General features: G+C 31.9%; 1 protein-coding gene across 1 annotated transcript in view; it reads left to right on the top strand.

The window, feature by feature from the left end:
• LOC126750148 (anaphase-promoting complex subunit 1) overlaps positions 1–23,641 on the top strand; it is an 83,517-nt gene that overhangs the window by 54,502 nt on the left and 5,374 nt on the right. Inside the window, exons 19-28 of the mRNA XM_050459665.1 lie at positions 43–281; positions 366–509; positions 3,958–4,139; positions 5,847–6,048; positions 8,105–8,323; positions 8,401–8,527; positions 13,151–13,352; positions 13,477–13,712; positions 15,705–15,823; positions 15,965–16,094. Coding sequence (XP_050315622.1) covers positions 43–281; positions 366–509; positions 3,958–4,139; positions 5,847–6,048; positions 8,105–8,323; positions 8,401–8,527; positions 13,151–13,352; positions 13,477–13,712; positions 15,705–15,823; positions 15,965–16,094 — 1,800 coding nt within the window. The remainder of the gene's footprint in view (positions 1–42; positions 282–365; positions 510–3,957; positions 4,140–5,846; positions 6,049–8,104; positions 8,324–8,400; positions 8,528–13,150; positions 13,353–13,476; positions 13,713–15,704; positions 15,824–15,964; positions 16,095–23,641) is intronic.

The raw sequence follows: 23,641 nt of genomic DNA on the forward strand, positions 1-23,641 counted from the left end.
TTTTATTATTATAATTAATATATAATATAATTTTTATTATAGGGGTATGATCACTCTCCGTACAGCTACTCCGATAATAACCGAGCCTCTGGCAGCACCCTCGCTATGTTTAACTGGTAAAGCACCACCTAGAGGCAATACAATAGAATTAAATCACATAGACACTCCAGCTAACATGAATTTATGGCCTTTGTTTCACAATGGTGTGGCTAATGGCCTAAGAATAACCCCTGATGCGCAAAATATTGATAATACGTGGATTATATTTAACAAACCAAAAGGTAAATTTTTGTTCCATTGGCTTAATTTTATTATCACTTAATATGTTTTTTAAGTTATCATCATCTAAAATTATATTTATTTAGGTGGTGCAGAACAAACTATGGAACACGCCGGATTTTTAATGGCACTAGGCTTAAACGGACATCTTCGTAATTTGGCTGTTATAAATACTTTCAGTTATATTGGAAAATCGAGACACGAGATGACTAGTGTTGGTATATTATTAGGTAATTGATTTAAACAGTTTGACACATTTTATTATCATATTGAGACTACTTTGCGATCGATTGCTTCAAAATAAATTTATTAATTAAATAGACTGCATGTTGAAACTATAATTTTTCAGCTTACCTAATAGAAGACGGTGACCCATAGTATCAAAGGCCTTTGAGAAATCTAGAAATACCTTTTTTTTTTTAATTTCAACGGCAGAACCAATCTCTAAGAATAAAGTACAGACATATACATAGTAATAATTCTGAGCAAAACAAACGTCACGCGGTAGAGAAGTAAAAATAATACTCAAAAGCAAATATTGGCAACAATTACGTTAAATATAGGAATCCAACTTATCTGCAATAAACAAAGTGATTGCCACTAAAATGCAGCAGTCCCAGTAGTGCTTTACTCCTTTGGAGTGATTAAATGGTCTAGAGAGGAAACTACGATAGTTGGACAGTAGTACACACAAAATCAGTCTGTTATAGGACTGATTTTGGGCATTAACATCTGCAGTAAAGAGAGCTCCACAACAAAGGCTTTTAGAAAATCATCTGCTCACCATGGTGTTTTACAGAAATCTAGACAGTCTTAACTTTCTACACAGATCCACTTTTGGGTTCCTGAAATCCGTTAAGCTTAAATCTGAGACCGAAGATTTTTTGCTTGCATGCCGAAATGGCGTAATGAATTTTAAGAACACTTTAGCATATTAGAGCCAATTTACCATCATTCTTGCAGCCATTCTGTTCCCATGTCAAAATGCTGTTTGTCTTTAAAAGGATAATCGATGCAAAAATGTTATAGATTAAACGCAAGCACCTATTGGACCTATAATTGTTGGCTTCTGATAAAATTCCCGTTTTTGGCAGCGTGTGTGTTTCCCAGCGTAAATACCTTTGGTATTTTAACTTAATTAGATTCAAGAGTACCTCCTGGAATTGCTGCGACAAGATCCGGTAAGCACCAGCGAATGATTTCCATCAAAAATTATAAACTCCAGGTGTCCAGTTTGTAAATGTATTGTTGGCCTGAGAAATATCGGTTGTATTAATGCTTGTAGGCTTGAGGTTTTTCTTTTTGTTGATTCTTTAGATTGGATACGTCTTTGCCCAAATATTCGACCAGTAATTAGTTATTTCGTCACAACTTTCGTCACCAACAGAAACTTTATTAATATTTGTTTCGACTCGGTGCCTTACTCCTGGGCTAAAGAAATTTTGAGAATATACAAAGTCTATTTACAAATCATCAACCTGCTAGAATACATGATGCTTAAGATCAATAATAAAGATGCAAAAATTCTCCACCAAAGAAATTTCAATCAAAAGAGACATTTTCCAGGGGGACAGTCTGATCCCTCTTTGGTTCTGTTTGGCAATAAACTCACTTAGTGAAATGCTTAATCGCACTAGAAGTAGTTACTTGATTGGTGGAGATGCTAAGCTAACGCATCTATTTTACATTGACGACCTGAAATTGTAAGCAAAAACTTATGAAAACATTTAGCAAGTCAATAAAAATCGAAAAGGGCCTACATGTGCAGTACTTGGACTTAAAAAAGGAAAGGTAATAGAAACAGAGAATATGGTACTTATTCATAACGTATAAGTAGCTTCCCAAAAATGCCTCTGTATCTCAAACTCTGTTAACAAAGAAAAGGTTAAAAAAGGATAGTCTAAAGGATCTGCGGGAAAAAGAATTTCAAGGCCTAAGCAAATATTCTAGGTAAAAAAACTTACCTTTCTCTCAAAGCAACGTCGAGAATTAATTAATCAGTCAAACTGTTACATCGCGGTTTTTAGAACAGTCTATACAGTAAGCATGTCGATAAAGCGGTTAGTAATATCTTGTTACCTTTTTCCTGAGATTAAGTGCTTAATAATATTCTATATTATTTTTATCGAGTTATGAGAGTGATGAGATATTAGTTGATCATTGTTTGTTTTCTTTTCAACCATTATTTGTATTGCAATATTTATTTTCAATATTTTTTTATGTGTGCTTGTAAGTAATGAGTTGCATCAAGTTGTTTATTAAGTTCAATAAAAAATTGAATATTATCCCGCATTGCTTTCAAGGCGTCATTAAACCAACTCACTACACCCGCCTGATCTTTTCTTCTAGAGCAGGTATTTTCTGGAAAACAAGTCGGAAATGTACTGAAAATGAGATGAATAAAATGAAAAAAAATATCATTTGCATTCACGTAGATGCCATTAACAAAGTCCTAAGAAAGTCCTTCGTGATCATAGCGAAAAAAAAGTTTCCTCTTCTCTCAGTGATAAGTCTAACAATCACTTTCTCAGTCCAGAAAACTGCATCCCTCCCTGCGAGGTGCATTCCAGGCGCCTTCCATAGCCATTCCAGAGCCATTCCATACGCTTATGGTCAGATATGCCGGGATCAACAATCTGAACCAAGGCTCAGGACTTTGGAAAATACAATATCGAGACAGTTTTTAAGGCTGCTGGCTTGGAAGATATATTGATAAAAACCAAAAATATGTGTTAGATTACATAATTTTGCGTACTGAGGAGAATCTGTTTTAAAATGGATGGTAAAATATCCAATAACCTATATTTTATTAGCGGGGTAAGTGATTTTAGAGCACCCTTAAGTACTTCAATCAAAACACGAAAACAGCTTGACGAAGGCCATTATAAGCTTAATAAATACATTTTGTATTTTGCAATATACACACAACATAATTCAAATTGATCCTTAATGGACAGATCTTTTACATTATGAAATTTTATAAATAATACTTTTATTTATTAAAATGACAATTCCACCGCCTTTCCACAGTTTTTTCGCCAGATGGCAAATGCCGGCAAAAAATTGGAGATTCTTAAAGACCCGCATTCCTGATCCTTTTATTGATAAGACATGAATAAATAAACCTTAATACTAAATTTTTAATAAAATGCATTATTATAATTTATGTTATTTTGTCTTGGGCAAAGTTTCCCAATCGTAAGCCTCGATAAAGTAGCTTTGCTATATTGGGGAGTTGAAGGTTTATAAAATGGTTACTTAGCGTACTATTTGACGAAAATTTAGCATTCATTAAAGTATTTTGTAACCACATTGTGATTTGTAGGCACTCTCATCTTAAAAGAACTACAGTGGTTGTTTTTCTTGGCTTTTCTTTCTCGCAGCTTATAGCATTGCATTTAATTTGTAATTTTTAATTGCTCAAAGTATTCCCTGACAGAAAAAAGCTTAAATTTACTAAAAGCGCTTGACGTCATGACTTCGAGAGAAAATTACTTTATTCGGAAAGCTAAATTAAATGTAATATTTAAAAGTTTGTTCAAATTTCGAAATTAGCAATTAAAGCTTAATTGAGGTTTTTCTCGTCTGTTCCAGATTTAATGATTTGTCACCGATCTTTTTATATTGGCATGAACTAAGTAGAAAATTTAATGAAGATTATAAGAAATTATTTTAAAGGTATGGCAGCTGCCTGGAGAGAAACCTGCGATCATAGTTTAACGAAAATTCTAGCCATTCATGTAGAAGCTTTACTTCCTCCCACTTCGATGGAACTAGATGTTTCGCAAAATCTACAAGTCGCCGGGCTGTTAGGTATTGGACTACTCTATCAAAAAAGTGCGCATAGGCACATAACTGAGGTAAGTGATTTTTTTAATACATATTATTTTACTATAATTGTATAAAATAAGGTGAAAGTAAAAAAAGGCCTTATTTCTTTAGAAAATTCCTAATTTTTATTTTGTGATGATGTTTCGAGATTACATAGCTTATCGCATCATCAGATCGAGGACTAAAAATCAAAAAAAGGGTGAGGGGGGTTGGGGGTAAATGGATTGGGTCCTAATAAGCATGCTCACTGATTATTATAAAAGAACTAAGTTACTTACTTACATTAGTTAAAACGGAAATTTTCAAATATACTATGGCTAAAAGGCGACAAACATACATTTCTTAAAAAATTTTAGAATACAAATACACTTTTAAAAGGTTTCTTTAAAAAACATACACCGGATAACATAATTAAAACGTAATGAAAATACTCATGATAATTGTCATATCCCTTTAAAAGGAACAAGTGGAGGTACCTAGTTAAAAGTTATAAAATTATTTAAAAATCATACAAAGCAAACTTAAAATTAATAGTTAAATTCTATTTGCGTACCAAAAAACACCAGGTAGCGGTACATTGAATTGCAGATTGTTCTTGCAATAAATAAAGAACAGGTAGCTGTAGCAGTTGGAAAGATAGGAAAATGGACAAATGTGGCACAATTTTTAGTTTGACGAATTTTAAGCAAGCAAATTTAAACCTAAGGAAAATATTAGTGAGGGGAGGAGGGGTGCTGTTAAAAGAACATTATTTTCAGGGAAATTAATCTGGATGTTGAGTGGTTTTTCTTTTGCCTGGTTAAAATTTTTGTATTTCTAAAAACTCTATGTTATTTGGGTTGTCGTGGTTTTGCACCCTGTGTAAAATTACATGATCTTGTTGTATGTTTGAACGGTGTCCGGTTTCCATAATGTGTTTTGCAAATTACGACTCAGGATTATTTTGCCTATTGCACCTATCATGTTCGCTAAACCTAATCTTAAAGCTACGCTTTGTTCGACCCACATAAAAACAATCAGACTCACAATGAAGTTTATAAATGCCTTTACAGTTTAAAATGTCTATTTGATCTTTATTATTAACCAAAAGCCCACCTAAGGTATGTTTAGTTCTGAAAGCAATATCAACATTAACAGAGGCCAGAACCCTCTGTATTTTATATGAAACAGCCCCGTTATGTGTTAGTGAAAAATATTTTGTTTTGTGCTGATTGTCTAAAACCATTTAGCTATTCGGAATATAGGGGTTTCTGGATGCATTATGCAATAGAATTTAATTTTTATTTTATTCACTAATTTAGGGTTGAAGTTATGTGTAACGGCTATTTGTCTAATAATAGACAACTCTCTCTCTCTCTCGACACTTAAAGCCGACATCGGAATCTCTAAAGCTCTATTCATATAGCTATTATAAGATTGTTTTCATTACGTTTTAACTATGTTCGGTGTATGTTTTTTAAAGAAACCTCTTAAAAATTTATTTGTATTTTAAAAATTTTAAGAAATGTATGTTTGTTGATGTATTTTTTGGCCATAGTATATTTGACAATTTTAGTTTTAACTGATGTAAGTATCTTTGTTCTCTTATAATAATAACTGAGTGTGCTTATTAGGACTTAATCCATTTACCCCAAACCACCCCTCCATTTTTTATTTTTAGTCCTCTTTTTACTTTCACCTTATTAACAAAACCCCAGAATATGGACATAACTCAAATAAAATTTCTAAAATTTTAGGTTCTATTATCAGAAATAGGCCGACCTCCTGGTCCAGAAATGGAAAACAGTGTTGATAGAGAATCGTATTCCTTATCGGCTGGTTTAGCTTTAGGGCTAGTTATGCTCAAACATGGTGATCAACCGAGTGGAATGTCAGATTTAAGGGTACCTGATACTCTTTATTACTACATGGTGGGAGGAACAAAACGGCCTTTGACTGGTAAGAAAATATACATAATGGATTTTTTCTACTGGAAGATTTTAATGATATGAGAATTTTTTTAAATATGTTGTAAGAAACAAAGTTATATTATATATGTATAATAAAAATCGTTTTAATGAATTATAATACAGGGTGGGAACTTATCCTACCTATCGTGAGAACCTATCATGCAGCAGCTGAAGCAATCCCATTACAAAAGCTGTAAAAAAAGAACCATATTTGTATATTCTCAATTTAAATAGATGTGAGGCATTTTATACGACATTAATTATACAAACTCGAAAATAAACACACTGCCAATAACGGTAAAAAATATTATTACGAAAACGGCCAAGAGAAAAACCTGGAAAATATTTTTAAGTTTCTAAAACGACCGCTAGGGGGCGTAACTGCGATCTTGAATCTAAAAAAATAAAGTTCACAAAAACTTTACTATATTTTTTACCGCAAGCCTCTGCGATAAGTACGTTCCGAAATATGGTACCTCGCATTCTTAATTGGCCACCCTGTACATATATGCAGTTCTTCGTTTTGATAGAATTTTCCTAATGTTATCAATTGTGAACTTTTGGTTTTTAAATTATTTTGGGTTTTAGTTTTTTTATTTTAATTGTTTTTAATTGTATAAAATTGGTTCAATGATTTTACTTGTTTTCTACGTATCTCTTAGAGTCCTAAGGATGATCTCATAGAGATCGAAATATCGACAAAATATATAATTGATCAACTGAAGTAGTTTTTTTGACCTATGTATATCCAATAAAAGCATAACTCAAGCAAACTTATAAATTGAGGTCACGAGAAATAATTCACATGAGTTATTTTCACGGACGTCTGAAGTTGTTCCTTGACGAACGAAAAGCTTCTCATACACTGGCAGTCTATGAGGTATATAATAGGTCGAAATTCATTACCACATTTGATATTTTGTACTTTGGGAACGGAAACAACAGTACACAGTTTCCAGCACTCTAGAAAGACACCAACATTCAAGTATTAAAAATATCTAAAATATCATTAAACTATTTGGTCCAGGGCTTTTTGAAAAATCGGTTAACCCATTAGCTACTTGAAAAATATATTTAAAACTCTTCTGTGTGCAAGTGATACCATCAAAAATTATTTCTTTTGTCATATTTTGGTTCTATTTTTACTCGAATCTATACACGTAAAATCTTTCCTTCTCCGCTTTTATTTTGTTAACAATAACATTTCTTAGATTTTATAACCATTCCATTAATTTCTTTATTTTTCAAGGCAGCCTTTGTGTAAAGCCGGTCCCTTTGCTATATTTGTACTCATATCAAGTCATTTTTTATTATAAAATTTTTGCTTTTGAACAATTTTAACCCTTGGGCACATACTATGAAAAAATTGTCAAATATCTGCAACAAAACTATTAGCTAATAAGTTGACATTTCATTCTAAGTCGTTTCTGTTGGAGTTTATCACAATTATAGTTTTTAGGAGATCCTTGATATTTTATGGTATCTATGGCCTGCTCTTACCAATAGTAATTGATATAATGTAATGGTCGTTAATTTTAGGGGTTAGATGGGCTTTACACTGAAGATTTTTATCGTCTGAATTTAAATAATTAATTTTTGGCGTTATTCTAATTAGTATATTTATTATTTGGTTACTATTCGATTATTATTTACCATTTTGTCAGCATAAAAAAAGTTATAAAAGGTCAAAATTAAATTCCCAATAATAATGATACCATTAAAATCATTAACTTGTTCAAATTAATATTCATATAATACAATTTTAAAAATAAATGATATATCGATTTTAGGATTTAATCTGATTTTTAGACTTAATAAAACAGTCTAAAAATTAACAGTAATCGAGATACAGTTGAATTGTTAAGTAATGCACACTATAAAATAGTACCAAGTCCATCTATTGTCTGGAAAAAAACATCTATTCCAGTTTTACCTGTTTAAATTTAATATTTAAAAAGCTACTTATAGTCCCGAATTCATTTGGATCGCCCTGCATGCTGAATTTAGAAGAATAAATGGAATAAAAAAATACCATTTAAATTTAGGTGCTCAAAAAGACAAATACAAAACTGCATCGTTCCAAATCCGTGAAGGATCTTCTGTCAATCTTGACGTGACTGCGCCTGGAGCCACACTAGCATTGGGATTAATGTACCTGGGTACCGGCAATAAGGCTGTTGCCGACTGGATGGCAGCCCCGCATACGCAGTACCTACTGGACTTCGTTAGACCAGACTTTTTGATGTTGAGATCATTAAGTAGAGGTAATTTGGTTTTACTAAAATTTATCTTAGAATTTGGAAAAAATCATATAAACGTTTTATTTTATTTTTTGTTTCAGCACTTATCCTGTGGGACAGCATCGAACCCACTAGGGACTGGGTGGTAGGAGAAGTCCCGGCAACTATAAGACCGTATTGTATGGTCACGCCTTCAAACGATGCAGATATTGATTACGAAGCTATGAAGTAAGTCATTGTATGTTCAATATTGTGTTCCCGACTTATCCTAGCATGTTATCAACAAGGTGAAAATCGTGCTACATATTGTTAACATTAATAAAATGAATAAAACATCTGATTATATAAAAATAACGAATAACGATTTAAATCTTGAGGCAAAGCGTTGGTTAAGTTATACAATTTAATTTATTAGCGGTGGAGTATATTACGGGAACAGCAGATATGAGTATATTTATAAAAATAAATAGTTAATAATAATACTTGAGACATTTACACGTAGTTTTCATTACAAATATATATTTTTATGATATTTAGTTTTAAAAGTGGTCACCATATAAAGGGACTCTAGTAGAATTTATTATAATATTTGCTTGTTTATTAATATATTGATGTGGATCATAAAAATGAGAAATAGTACTTAAAAATGCTTATAAAAATTTGATTATAATCTTAATTATAAAAAAGAGGCTCCAAATCTCGGGTTGAATATATTATCGAAAGATTAGGAAATATAAAGAGATATGCCACGGGTCACAGTATTTAACAATATAACTTGTCAATTTTCTTTTAACTTCTTTATGTTTTACCCATCTATTATTGATTTATAATACCTTAGAAACGGAATATGTTATGGTAGCAATAATACCTGCTATCACACCTAGGGCATTATAAGCGGGCATTATGATAATGCCCGGAAATTTTATTGCTTATCCAATTTTATTTCTCTCATAATAAAGAATAAACATCCATTTTATACAGAAAATAATGTTTCTTTAAATACTAAAAATTAAACTTTATTTCCAAAATAAAAATTACAATTTTGAAATGTCCCGGAAAAAGCTGATCCCACTATAAAATGGTCGGTGTTTTTTGTGATGGTAGAGGTGGCAGCACTAACGCTATTTTGTATAGTTTGTAAATTGTCCATTAAAGAATTTTCAATAGCCGATACGGAATTAACCTCGGAATTAACTGAATTGGCAATTTGGCTACTTTATTTTTGGATGAAATACTTTCTTCTATATATCCTTCAGCTATTGAAGAGCTTTTCCATTTCCCATGTTGTTTTAGCATTTCAAACGAAGCACCTGCCTCAACAAGTAAAGTTGATGTGCGACGCAAACAGTGGCCGGTATAAGCTTCTGCATTATCCAGTTTTAAAAATTTTGCGATCAATGTTGGGACGCTTCCTATGGTATTTTTTCCAACAGATTGTACTGTACAGCGACTCTTTCTATAGTTAAGAAAGAATCTTCGCTCCTTTATTCCAGCTGGTCTTAATGCTGCGTACTTTTTTATTAAATTTAAAGCGCCTAAATCTTCTTCAATGATAGTAAAACTTAAACTGTGTACCAAGTAAATATCATCAGGAGCCTTCTTAATAAATTTTATTATTTGTTCTCCTTCCAAAACTTTAGACTTCTTCGGGACATATCCTTTCGACTTAACTTTTAAAAAAGATATGAAACGATGGTATTGCGAGTTGTCTATATTTTTATAGACCATTAACGTAGACCTTAGGGTAGAATACTTAGTCCAGAGAGAGTTCGGACTGTATTTTTCCGACTAAAAATATTAAAATTTGTTAAACATATGTACCTATTAAAATAAAATCAATAACTTACCAGTTCCTGAAAATATGCCATTAGAACGGTTTCGGTTATTTGAACAATTGCGTTGGCATCTTTCCAAATACCAAATATGCCATACTCCCGATCATATTGTTGCCTTGATTTAACTGGCAAAAGATTTTCAGTCGCTTTTATGGCCTTTCCTCTTATATTTTGTGGAATTTCTTCCAAAATATTTAAACAAAAAATGCCAACTGACTAACTGACAGAAACATCAAAGTCAAACTTAAATAATCACTGCAAGTCACTTGATAAATTTCTGTAGGTAGGTATGTACGTATACCTACCTGTACAGGTAGACCCTATTTTTTAATTAATATTAAAATCATTTTTGTTCATAAAAATCAATTTTTAGGTAAAACATAAAGCATTGTATGCACCACGGGCATTGTTAGACTCTAATGCCCATCAGGCGGAAACCTATTAATAACCTAATCTCGGGCTACTATTTCGACCTTCCAGGCATTATCGTCCTTACAATGCCCTTGATACATAAATAGCTATTATAGCATTGAAATAAATGCTATGTTCCTATATTAGTTTATAATCATCATTTCGGTTAATTTCGAGCCTAGGTTGTAAGTAAATGTACAGCAACCAATTATAATGTAAACCTCTCTTCAGACAAATATACACTGCTTGACCAATCATTACAATAAAATTGACTAGGCAGAAATGGGAAAGAATTTAATCAATTTTGAAGAAAATTGTAATCAAAAAATTTGGTCAAGACTGGATAGGAAAATTCATAATAGAAATAGCTGCTAAAATACAAGAGAAACTTATTAAATAAAAAATAATACTGTTAACCTAGAAGAGGAACTTCGTGTCTTAAAATAGAGAAAAAATTGAGCAAATTGCTAGAAACAGGAACTTAAGAATTTTTGAATATGAAAAAAAAATTGAAACAAGGTATTAAAGCGATATTCACAGAAAATTTTTAAATAGTCTTCCAATATATCCTCATATAGTGGAAGTCTACAGATTTTAAAGAAGAAACTAGTAAATTTTTTTAAAAACTCGTAAGTTTAGTAATGAAAAAACAAATGAAAAGAGGAAGGTTGAGAGAATCTAGCGGGATAAGGACCAGAAGGGAGGTATTGAAGTGGCTATAACTGAATTCCAATCTAAAAATATATATACACACTCAGGTAAAATTTTAATTGTAAGTTTCTTATGTCAGGCAGTGTATTTTAAATTTTAAATACTACATAAAAGTAGGTAAAGTTGGAATGCTTATGATTTTGACGTATAGGCTCATTATTTTAAGATTCTCCTGCATTTTTTGTTTGAATAGAATAAAATTACTACGTACATAAGTTTAAAACAATACATATTTTTATTTTACGAGATAAAATACAAAGCAATACAATAGAAATTGCTTTTAATTAACAATTAAGCCCTAGATTCATGTACGTATATAATTTTTATGATGATAAGTATATGACATAAAAAATTTACAGCTAAGTGTTCTTCATATGTATATAAATAGTCCGCCAAAGCATTTTAACAAAATTCTTAGACCTTTAAAGAAGTTTTTAGTCATTAATTTTTACAGAAGCTGGCCAACTAGAAACAAGTAAATGTCATATTAAAGACTACCATTTCTATGACAATAATTTTAACCAGAAGGACGGAACTGTAGTTAAATTAATCGCTACTTATAGACCTCACTCGACAAATGCCCATATTTTGATCAGCGACCTAAATGAAATACTCTCCGAAAATGATAATAGTCAAATTAATATATTAGCAGGTGATATAAATATTAATATATTGTATAATTAAGATAATATTGTGCATGAGTATTTAAATGTTACAGCTAACAATGCTCTTTTCCCTTTGATTAATATTCCTACACGGATACTCCGAATTCAGCCACCGCGATTGACCACATATTTGTTAAAAGCATAAATAACATATTCTATGCAATAAATCTGTTTGTGTTCAAAACAATAATTTCTGGCCATTACACCAGCCGTTTTCCGTTTAAGCAATACTACTATATTTCAAACCACTTGCAATTTTAAACTCTACTGTTTTGCTGGTAAACGTGCAGAACAATAGGCCGCAAGACATATATCAAGACCAAAATATAGACAGTATTGCTAAATTTCTTACGAAACTAAAATTTATGTAAGTGCAAATACACACGTGAAAAATTTACCAATAGATGGCACTAAAATGCATACAGGACTTTAAGAAACAGAACTGACATACTAACTAAAAGAACAAAAAGCAACTAGTATAAACAAAAAAATTCTGAATCAGAAAATAATGTCAAAAATACTTGGCACATAATAAAACGAATCTGCGACAATATAAAGTTAAAAATTAAATTAGGTAGGATATTGAAAAGAACTCAGATGTCGATAGATAAAACCTCAATTCTTAGGTATATAAAAAATATATTATATCTTAAGTCAATTATTTTATTTAACAATTATTGGACATAAATTGAACAAAATATAACGAAAAATGTCGTTAAAGATTTCAAAGTTCATATTTCTTCTAATTACGTGAATAGGTCTATTTTCTTTCTACAAAATAGGTAACTAGTCATGAATTCGTCTCTACATATAGATTTTACTTAGAAACATTTTGGTCCAAATTGGAGAAATCTAAAAGATGTAGATTTATCTTTGCATTAAAAAATTATTGACATTTTCATTGGTTCATCTGATGAAGATATTGATATATGAAGGAAGACGATGAACTTAGAATTTAAGTTTTTAAAAATAGTGTTTATCAGAAAATGAAAGATTTTGTTACTTTTTTTTTAATTTTAATTCTTCGAAACTTTTTAAATCCCATATTATTTTTATATATAACTATTTTTTGCACAGAGGAATTTATTATTTAGTTGCAAATATTTACTTAAGTGAGATAAAATATTTACTCTAATCAACACATTTTTTTTGTTGATTCTTTGGTATATTAAAGGTGATTGAATTTGGAATTGGGCGTATGTATTATATAGATTTTATTAATTTTTCAGTCAAGCTTATTGCAACATAGTAGCCGGAGCGTGCTTCGCATTGGGCCTTAAATTCGCCGGATCTGCAGATCAGGATGCATGCGAAACCTTGCTCTACTTCTGTCACATGTTTACTTCTCTAACTAATAAATCTATAGCCGACTTGGCAGGAAAAGCCACTATAGAAACTTGTTTAAATGTTCTTCTACTAAGTGCATCCATGGTAAGTGTAGATTTAATCACAACATATTTTTCTTAATTCTATTATTTTTTGAAATAGACTAATTTATTAACCACTATAACAAATATTGTGTAATATTTTGCATTTTAAAAACATATATTTTAAGGTAATGGCAGGCACTGGTAACTTAGAAGTTATGAGATTAGTGCGCCATCTCAGAAGACGCGTTGGAGTTTCAAATAGTGCAATTGTTACGTATGGCTCTCATTTAGCCATACATATGGCTTTGGGATTGCTCTTCTTGGGTGGAGGACGATATACATTAAGCAATTCACCAGCTAGCGTAGCTGCCCTTATTTGTGCATTTTATCCTAAATTTCCTACTCACAGTAATGATAATAGGTAATATTTTTTTAAATTAATTTGCTAATAATATAAACTTGATATTTATAATTATATATTTATAGGAAATGGAAATAAATAATTAAAAAGTTTGGGTCGAAATTTAAACCATCGGGTTAGATTCTTTTAATTCTCATAATTTTCAACTTTGCCAACAATCACAATATTTGGATTATTTTTCTAATTTTAAACTTTAGGATAGTCCTATGGCTGGAACCTTTGGTGTGATGCTCAAATAGCGAGACAGTTTTACCATTAACCAAAACTGTTTATTTTTATTCTCGACACGTGTTTCGCTAACGGGTTTTAATCTTCTCCCGAAGATGCTAACATCGTTAGCTAATCACGTGTCGAGATTAAAAATAAAGAGTTTTGGTTAGTGGTAAAACTGTCTCGCAATTTAAACTTTAGGATGTTTCAGAATAAGATGCTAATCCTTACTTTTGAGCTGCAGCGTGTTTAAAGATTTAAAAAAAGCTTTTTTATAACTTTAATAATTTCCTACATATTTTTATGAAATCGCAATTTTTTGACATAAAAACATTGTTTTACTTCTTTTCTATTTTTTTTTAATGCAAATTATTTATTATTAAAACCCCCATTTACTTTTAGATAATAATTATTTGCTAAATTTTTTTCGTCCATGCGATTTTTGTATGTTGGCTCTTGAAATATGTCACTTTAAACTACGAGATGACATATATTGCTATAATATAATAATAATAATAAATAAGTATATACAAATTCTTAAGTATATCCAAATAATAAAATAGATACTGATAAGGGTGACGCAGTCTAGCTACTTAAAGCTAGACTGCGTATCATCCAAAACCAGTTTTTGTCTTAAAAATATAGTATGCACGTAGGAAAGACTATTATATAATAATAAGATATCTAAATAATAACACAATAATTAATAATTAGTAGGAGTCGCAAGCAATGAATAATGTTTAAAGGAGAAACTAAACTAAATAAGGTATTATTGTTTGTCGATTAAAATTGTCTTTAAAATATCTATTTTATACCCACTTCCTTCAAGAGTAATAAGATACCTAGGTAAAGAGTTGTATAAATGTATAGCATTTTAGGTAAATTACCTTTTAAACATAGCTGATCAATGGTGAGGGATTGCGTACTTTTGGGTTTGGTTTCGAGGCTCCAAATGCTCTTTGAGTGAAGTAGGCGATTCCTCATAATGATTAAATAATCATTTGTAATTTATATATTGTATCCTCTATAATAATTTGTTGACGGATGCTCCAAAGTGCAATTGCCTCCACCGTAAGTCATCAATCAAGCACATGTATCATTCCAGATTGACGCAACTACAAAACTTTGAATGGCTAGCGTATTGTAACATTTTCAGCAGTTACAATAAAAAAACTCCAAACCATGGTCTGACAAGTTGTGGTCTGATCACTTATGAGACCTTAAAATTGAGTTTTTTTTATTCTTTTAAAATGGCAGTTTTTGGGAATAATGGATTTTTTCTTAGAAACCAAAATTTTTAATTGAAAAAAATCGTATTAAAATTATGGTATGTTTTGTTTAAAGCTTTTTAAAAATCAAACTACAAAACATAATATACTACTTATTACCACATTTTTTTGCAGTTTTAGATAATAAAAGATCTAAATTTCAAAAGCCAAAACACGAAAATTGCACGTCGCACAAAAATAAGTAAAAAAATCAAAAGAAAACTTATTGGCGTAGAAATTAATATAGAATATTACTGTAATAATTCACCGGATAAAACTTTAAAAAAATCTTCTATATTAACGAATTGCTATTGGCAATTGTTAAAATATCTAGAAAATCATTAAAGTTTAACTTTATCGTTAAAGACACAGATTTACCCCTTGTAGGAGCTTAATATGACATACCGTGTATATGTGTTTTTATAATACATGACAAATGCTTTATTCTGTTAATTTATAAGTATATAATATTAAAAATATAGATAAATACATAATCCTAGATATTATTCTATAGATATCACCTACAAGCCTTTAGACATTTGTACGTTTTGGCTGTGGAACCGAGATTAGTGATTCCAAAGGATGTTCTCTACGACGATATTTGTTATGCTAAGCTCAGAGTTGTAAAATTATGTAAGTATTGATTTAAACTATACAATAAGTGTTTTCTAAAATGTCTCGTGTTTTTATTTTATATGTTCGATATACATTAAAAACATTTTGGTTCGCAAAAATAACCTGTAAACATATAAACAAAGTTGAACGTGTTTATAGCTGGAGATGAAATAACAATAAAAGCGCCTGGTCTTATTCCTGACGTCAATTCGTTAGCAAGAGTGATGGTAGACGATGAAAGGTACTGGCCGGTCGTATTCGAGAGAGGAAGAAATTGGGATTTATTAACGTAAGTATTATTATATTTTTGTATTTCTTGCGATTTTCATATTAGAGAATTATAGAATAAGTTTCAGAATACAGATAACATTAGGTATTTATTGGAATTAAGTATTTTAAAAAAAAGCAAAATAGGAGTACGAAATAGCGCAATGCGTGTAATAGATGTGTGTGCACGCTCTCTGCTTATTTTTCAGGTTTTTAAGAAATTAGGTTTTTTCTTGTGAAAGCGGATTTGCATAAAGATGCCATCAAAACAACAGTAACTTGACAGAATTGTTTTATTAAATTAAGCCAATGAAAGGTTTTAACTTTCAATTTATTTAGCGCCGTAAGCCAAGTGCTCTATGGCATAAGTAAACATTAAGAATCAAGACCTCTTGACAACATTTAATATATTCGAAAAAAATATAACTGGCTCCTTAAATTGAAGTATTGCTGTTAAAAAACAAATAATAAATATTCTCTTATTCATCACGGCTTAAAGAAATCTTATGATGTGACATTTTTGTGTTAAATATATTTACAAATGTATAATATCTGTCAATTTCTCACAAAAAGACATAATTAGTTGTTACCGCTTGCGCAAAAAATTAGCAAAAAAAAACAGTTAATTTTTAGTATCGGAACTATTAACTGCATCTTCTTCTCCTTCTTCTTCTTCTGCTTGTGGTACCATATGCATCCTACATCCTACATCCTACACGTTGGGATCTTGCGCACGTTCCTCAAATGATTATAAGGATGTTGCCTTCTGCCAGACGAAATATGATTGCCACATCTGGTGCCCCGCTCCAGTCCCCGATGTTTCCGATCCTGAGTCCCCTTCGGCGTACTAGCTTTTTACGAGAACCATCATTTCGCCTAGTGCAGTTCAAGGTTTAATTAAATCATTCAGCCCTTTAAATCATAAGGAGGGGACGGAATCTATCCAGCACTTCTTAAAGTTGGGCTGGACTTACTTTTACCTCACCTGTCAGCACTACTTAGAGCCAGTCTAGCAAGGAGGTACATTCCAACGTAATATATATACCGAAAGCTCGGCGAATAATTGCCGAGGTATCTTAGCTCAGGCCAATATGCCTGACATCCTTTCTATTAAAGACCCTGGAAAAGGTCATTGATGGACACATCGGAGATGTAGCGCTGGAAAAACGCCTGCTCAATGTCCACCAATACGCCTCAGGCAGGTAAATGAACAGACTTAGCTCTCAACAATTTTGTAAAGAGCATCAGTAACTCGCTGAAACAGAAGGAAGTGGCAGTGGCGAGGCTTAGACATAGAAGGGGCTGTTGTTCTGCACTGATCTGATCTGGTCTAGCATCAATGGCTGTTGCCGGTTAAGTGAATTGATCTTTATTAAACTTAGGCGCCTTTAGTTTATGCGGTCACATTGGAGTGCTCAGGCTTTTGATGATGCAGAGCACGGGATTTAACTGTTTGGGAAAGGATTTAGGCGGTTATGTTTATAATACAGTGCGAACGTAAAGGTTGGAATAAATTCATTTAAAATTCAGGGATATGTTCAAAAAAAAAAACGCTCGGACATGTCGATTTTTATTTTTAACTGCGGGTTTTCTTACTATAATTTTATGTATACAGGGTGGCCCAAAAATAAAGTACGGTCATCAACGTAATTTTTTTAAATGTAAACATCTATTTTTTATTTTAGATTTAGGTTCTACATCAAATTCTAAGTACATTTCATGTACCATGTCCTATACCTAAACTCGACCGTTGACGATTGAACACAATAAAAGGCTATTTTTGGAAGAGTTATTTATATCAAGCAACCTATCAGTTATTGTTTGGTTATTTACATTTATGGTTGGTGTTTTTGATTGTTAACTTGTCACAATTTGTTGACATCAAATAATTTTGAGTGAATTTAGTTTGATTTAGATGCCTAAGCAAAGTTTTGCTTGTGTTAAGTTTATCAAAAGATAAAATTAAAATTTCAAAAAATGGTACGTCTCTCGCTCACTAGAGCGAATAGAGATTTTGATGATGATTGGTTATGGAAACAGGATGCGCACTCAGATGGAAGTCTGTGAAATTTATCATGCCAAGTATCCTGATAGGCCACGTATATCTCAAAGTACTGTCAGTAAAATAGAACAGAAATATCGGGATTTGGGTCATGTCAGGGATAATTATAATAAAGGTCGGTCAAGTATATCAGAAAAGAAGCAACTAAATGTTTTGCTGGCAGTTGAAGAAGATTGCCATAAAACGACTCGCAATATTGCGTTAGAAAATCAGATATCCCAGACATCCGTCGTTAAGTATTTAGGTATAAATAAATGGCACCCTTACAAAGTTCAATTGGTTCATGAACTAAATGAAGATGACCCAGATAGGCGTTTAGAATGTTGTGAGAGACTTATGGACTTGTGCCATGCTAATCCACAATTTTCAAAAAAAAAATGTATTTTCTGATGAGGCAACGTTTTGTCTTCATGGTAGTGTAAACCGGCAAAACTGCCGATATTGGGCTACTGAAAATCCGCACTGGATGATGGAGTGCCACAGCCAAGTCCCTCAAAAAGTAAATGTTTGGGCGGGGGTAATTGAAAACAGGGTTATAGGGCCCTTTTTCTTTGAAGGATACTTGAATGGTGAGAGGTATGTAGAGTTTTTAGAAAATGACTTGGTTCCATGCCTTGCCACTTTATACCCCGATCCAGAAGACCCGGATATATTAGATAATTCCTTATGGTATCAGCAAGATGGAGCTCCAGCCCATTACACTCGTCCCGTGCGCCAGTACCTGGATACCGTTTTCCCTGGACGTTGGATTGGTCGGAGGGGTGCAATTGAATGGCCGGCCAGATCGCCGGATCTGACTCCTTTAGATTTTTTTTGTGGGGGTATCTTGAGTCCAAAGTTTATGTTAATCGGCCAAACAACATTGAAGACTTAAAAATTAGAATAACGGAAGAAATAAGATTGATAGAACCTTCTGTTATCGATAACGTTTTACAAGAATTTCAGCATCGACTGGGATATTGCCAAGAGGTTCGTGGCAGCCATTTTCAACACTTAATATATTAATTAAAATATTTTTATGTATTCTTGCTTGATATAAATAACTCTTCCAAAAATAGCCTTTTATTGTGTTCAATCGTCAACGGTCGAGTTTAGGTATAGGACATGGTACATGAAATGTACTTAGAATTTGATGTAGAACCTAAATCTAAAATAAAAAATAGGTGTTTACATTTAAAAAAATTTCGTTGATGACCGTAACTTATTTTTGGGCCACCCTGTATACATAAAATTATAGTAAGAAAACCCGCAGTTAAAAATAAAAATCGACATGTCCGAGCGTTTTTTTTTGAACATACCCCTGAATTTTAAATGAATTTATTCCAACCTTTACGTTCGCACTGTATAGGTGGTGGACTCGTATTGCTCGCGATCCCGAGCGCACGCCGAGCGGTGGTTCTTGAGCGTTGTTTAATGTTTGTTTATTTGTGCTTAGGCTTTTGATGATGCAGAGCAAGGGATTTAACTGTTTGGGAAAGGATTTAGGCGGTTATGTTTATAAGATAGGTGGTGGACTGGTATTGCTCGCGAGCCCGAGCGCACGCCGAGCGGTGGCTCTTGACCGTTGTTTAATGTTTGTTTATTTTTCCTAATGCGGGTGATTTGATTCTAGACCGTTATTTGAAATTTGTGTTAATTTTTAACGTTAGATTAATAAAATAACGTTTTTTTTGCTGGCTTAATGTTTTAAAAGAGGGTTCATTATTATACAATTATTTATTTATTATAGAGTTGTTTTTAAAAGACCCCTTTCCAGGGTTTATTTTCCCTCCATTTAATCCGAATTTTTCTCAGATTATCATTCTGGAAAGCTCTAACCCGTTCCTTGAATCTAGTGTGTTTTTTAACAATAAACTCCTCTATTGCCTCTATTCGATAATGGGCGCGTATATCTATATTACGCGAGTAGCGCGGGGCATTAGTTATCATATAAAGTGTCTTATTCTGGAAGACCTCCAGTTTCTTTAAGTTGATTTTTGAAATATTTGTCAGAATGCATGATCCGTATAACAATTTTGCCCTGATTATCTGTTTATAGAGGAAGAGTTAATTGAAGTTTACTTTTTTGTTTAAGAAGGGGTACAGCCCCTGACGTAGCGCGGGGCATTAGTTATCATATAAAGCATCTTATTCTGGAAGACCTCCAGTTTCTTTAAGTTGATTTTTGAAATATTTGTCAGAATGCATGATCCATATAACAATTTTGCACTGATTATCTGTTTATAGGGGAAGAGTTTATTGTCAATTGAAGTTTACTTTTTTTGTTTAAAAAGGGGTCCAGACCATGAACCACTGTTGCACTGATTAATCTGCCTTTTGATATGTGACTGAAAAGTGTTTTTGTTATTAAAATATACACCCAGGTAGCGAAATTCGCTCATTGCCCTAAATCACCAGATTTGGAATGTCGCGATCTCTTTTCTTCACGAACTCAGAAGGGGCTATTACATACGGTATTTAGAATTTTTAGAGTTTAACCATGGGTAACATTTCTGTATTGATCAATATAACAAGCATAATATTCTCAAATTTGCATTGGAGATTCCTAATTATTTTAACACACTAAAGTAAAATACTATCTTTCAGCCGTTGACTATAGTTAGATCTAAATCGATCAATATGTTGCAAATTTCTACTATGCGCAGAAGAATATTTGAATCTATATCGTATATATATATGATATCGATATGATACGATATCGAGATATCGCGATATATAAGGGAGCCCTATGCTATTATAATTCAATACCGTCAATGTCAATTGTCACACAACTTATTTAACAATTTTCGTAGACATATTAATGAAATAATAAAATCTTAATTGTATCCTAATTGTATTTTTTTTAATCAATGTTGTTGTTATATTATCAAATTGGTATATAGTCACTACTTACATATTAGAAGGTGGTTAGGCTTTAAAACTTAAATCTTGATTAGAATTTACTTCTCTATAGTCTTTTAAAATAAAGTAAGAATAATTATTATTGTATTGGGTTTGATTGGAGAATCAAATACAAAAAATTATAGTATTTTGTACGAGTTCAAAAAAGTTCAAAAGTTGTCTTTTATTTATTCATGATCAATTCTCTAGAGTTTTAGTTTATTAGATAAGAGTATACAGAAAGGAGTGTGTTCCTGAATTATGTTACAATATGTTATTTTTTATAAAAAAATGCCACCCCATTGCATCTTTCCTCCCTATCTCAACGTCTTAAACTACACTTATTTATTAAGCTCTATAGATTTATTTTTAAGCCATGTCTCAGTAAGTCTTATCATATATATTTTCTTTTAAAAAAAATCTTAAATTTACCATTGGGAGAATTTATTCAAGTAAATAGCTGAATTTCAGGAATTGTGGTGATAATAACTTTCAACTATTCGACTGTTATTTTCGACTTCACATTTCCTCAAAGAAAAAAATCTAGTGGACTAGGAATAATGCGATCTTGTTTGCCAGTTGATAGAACCAAAATTATTCGATCCTTAAAACGCTCTTTGAATAAATTTATTGTCTTGCACAGTGTATAATGTTTCGTTGTCCTGTTGGAACCACATAATTCCTCCGACATGCAAACCACGAGTAACTTTTATTTGGTATAATTGTCTCTTGACTATTATACCAAATGCTGGGGATTGTACTCATGACAGAAGCGTCAATTTTGTGTATTAACAAGACCAATAAGCCAAAATGCCCACATCTGTGGAAATCCCCACATTTCGTCCCAACTGCAACAGAACAGAGAAGCGTTCTCCCAAATCATGATAGGCAGGTTTGAGTTCTTAGTTTAGAACCATCTTGTACAGATGAAGGCCCAAATCTTGCAAAATTCGCCTGTTGGCATTAATAAGAGACTCAAGTGCTGAGAACGGCACAAAACGGATAAATTAGCATTCGCTGTAACAAAAAAATCTCTTCTTAAAGCACGATAACAGACTCTAATCAATCGCGCATTTTCATAACACTTATAGAACGAACTCTTAATACTTATAGAACATAATGATTATAGATCGTGGTTTTTTTAGCTAAATAATGCATATGGACATCTCAAAGTATACTAATCGCAACTAACATTTGTACTGCATTTTGATAATAAACACTGTCGGCTTATGACTTCAGTTCTATCAAACCTATTGGTAGACCCTCTATATATTTATTTATATAAACTACAACCACTATAAATGCTTCATAAACTCAAAATATTTCATAATGCAGCGTAAATTAACCACGAAAAAGTCTAGGGCACCGCCATCGTGTGACACATCACTGTAAGCAGCATTAAAATGTCTATCCAACAGTGTCAAAAAAAAATTAAATCGGTTAACATACAAACGAATAGTGAGCTAAAATGTCTGGTAATAATGAATATTTTATCGACGCCAAACTTTGGTATGTCAAATGGCTATCCTATAGTGTGATACATCATTTTAAAGGGCATACAATATACCATACATACAATCATACGGTGTATAAAAATGTAAGTTTATAGACTTATAAACAGTCAGGGGGTAAAAAGGTATTAAAAAAAATAAACAAATAAGTCAGTTTACAAAATTTATTTTATTAAGTGCCCAAAATGTGCTCCGTTATTCGTAAGACAATAATAAAGCCTGTTTTAAATTTCCTCTCGAATATTGGCATGTGTTTGCCCGCTAATATCTCTACATTCGCGAGTATTTCGATCCTTTAAATCATTAATATTTTTAGGTGGGGTTTTTATAAACTTTGCTTTTTAAATAATCCCAAAGTAAAAGATGGAATATTACTTGACATTCAAAATAATGTGTGACACTATGAAGCAACCATTTGCCCTACCAAAGTTTAGGTTAATAAAATGTCTTTTATTGCCACTCATTTTTGCTTACTTTTCGCTTATACTTCAACCGATTTTGGGTTTCTTTCAGGTTGGTTAGATAAGAGATTGTATGCTTTTAAAATGTATCACGCTTAGGGTAGCCATTTGAAATACAAAAGTTTAAGTTCGATAAAATATCCATTATTCCCAGACATTTTTGGTCACTTTTCGCTGGTACGTCAACCGATTTAATTTTTTTTGGCACTGTTGAATATACATTTTAATGCTGCTTACAATGATCACATTATGGGTGTTGCCATTTGACATTTCAAATTGAGGTTAGCTGGAGGTGAAGAGGTGATTGACGGAACTTTGTCGAATATAAATTAAACGTCCCCCTGTCTATCTAAATTGACGTGTTTTTTTTTAAGAAGTTATTAAGGGTGGTTCGTTTTGAAATGAAAGCACTATATATGAAACAATAATTCATTAAAAATTACCAGTCATTGTAATAAATAATAAATATTAACAATTTGCTTTATAGATACCTAACTAAAATAAATTAACAAAAAAAATCTGCTGCCTTTATAATTAGATATTTTAAATCATTTTAGCCTAAAATGGCTTATAGACATTTTTAATTTATATTTTGATACTACTGTTTTATATAAATTTAGTTCTTCCATTATAAGTAATTCACTCAGTAACGAGC

This window comes from Anthonomus grandis, chromosome 2, assembly GCF_022605725.1.
Source record: "Anthonomus grandis grandis chromosome 2, icAntGran1.3, whole genome shotgun sequence".
Lineage (NCBI taxonomy): Eukaryota > Metazoa > Arthropoda > Insecta > Coleoptera > Curculionidae > Anthonomus > Anthonomus grandis.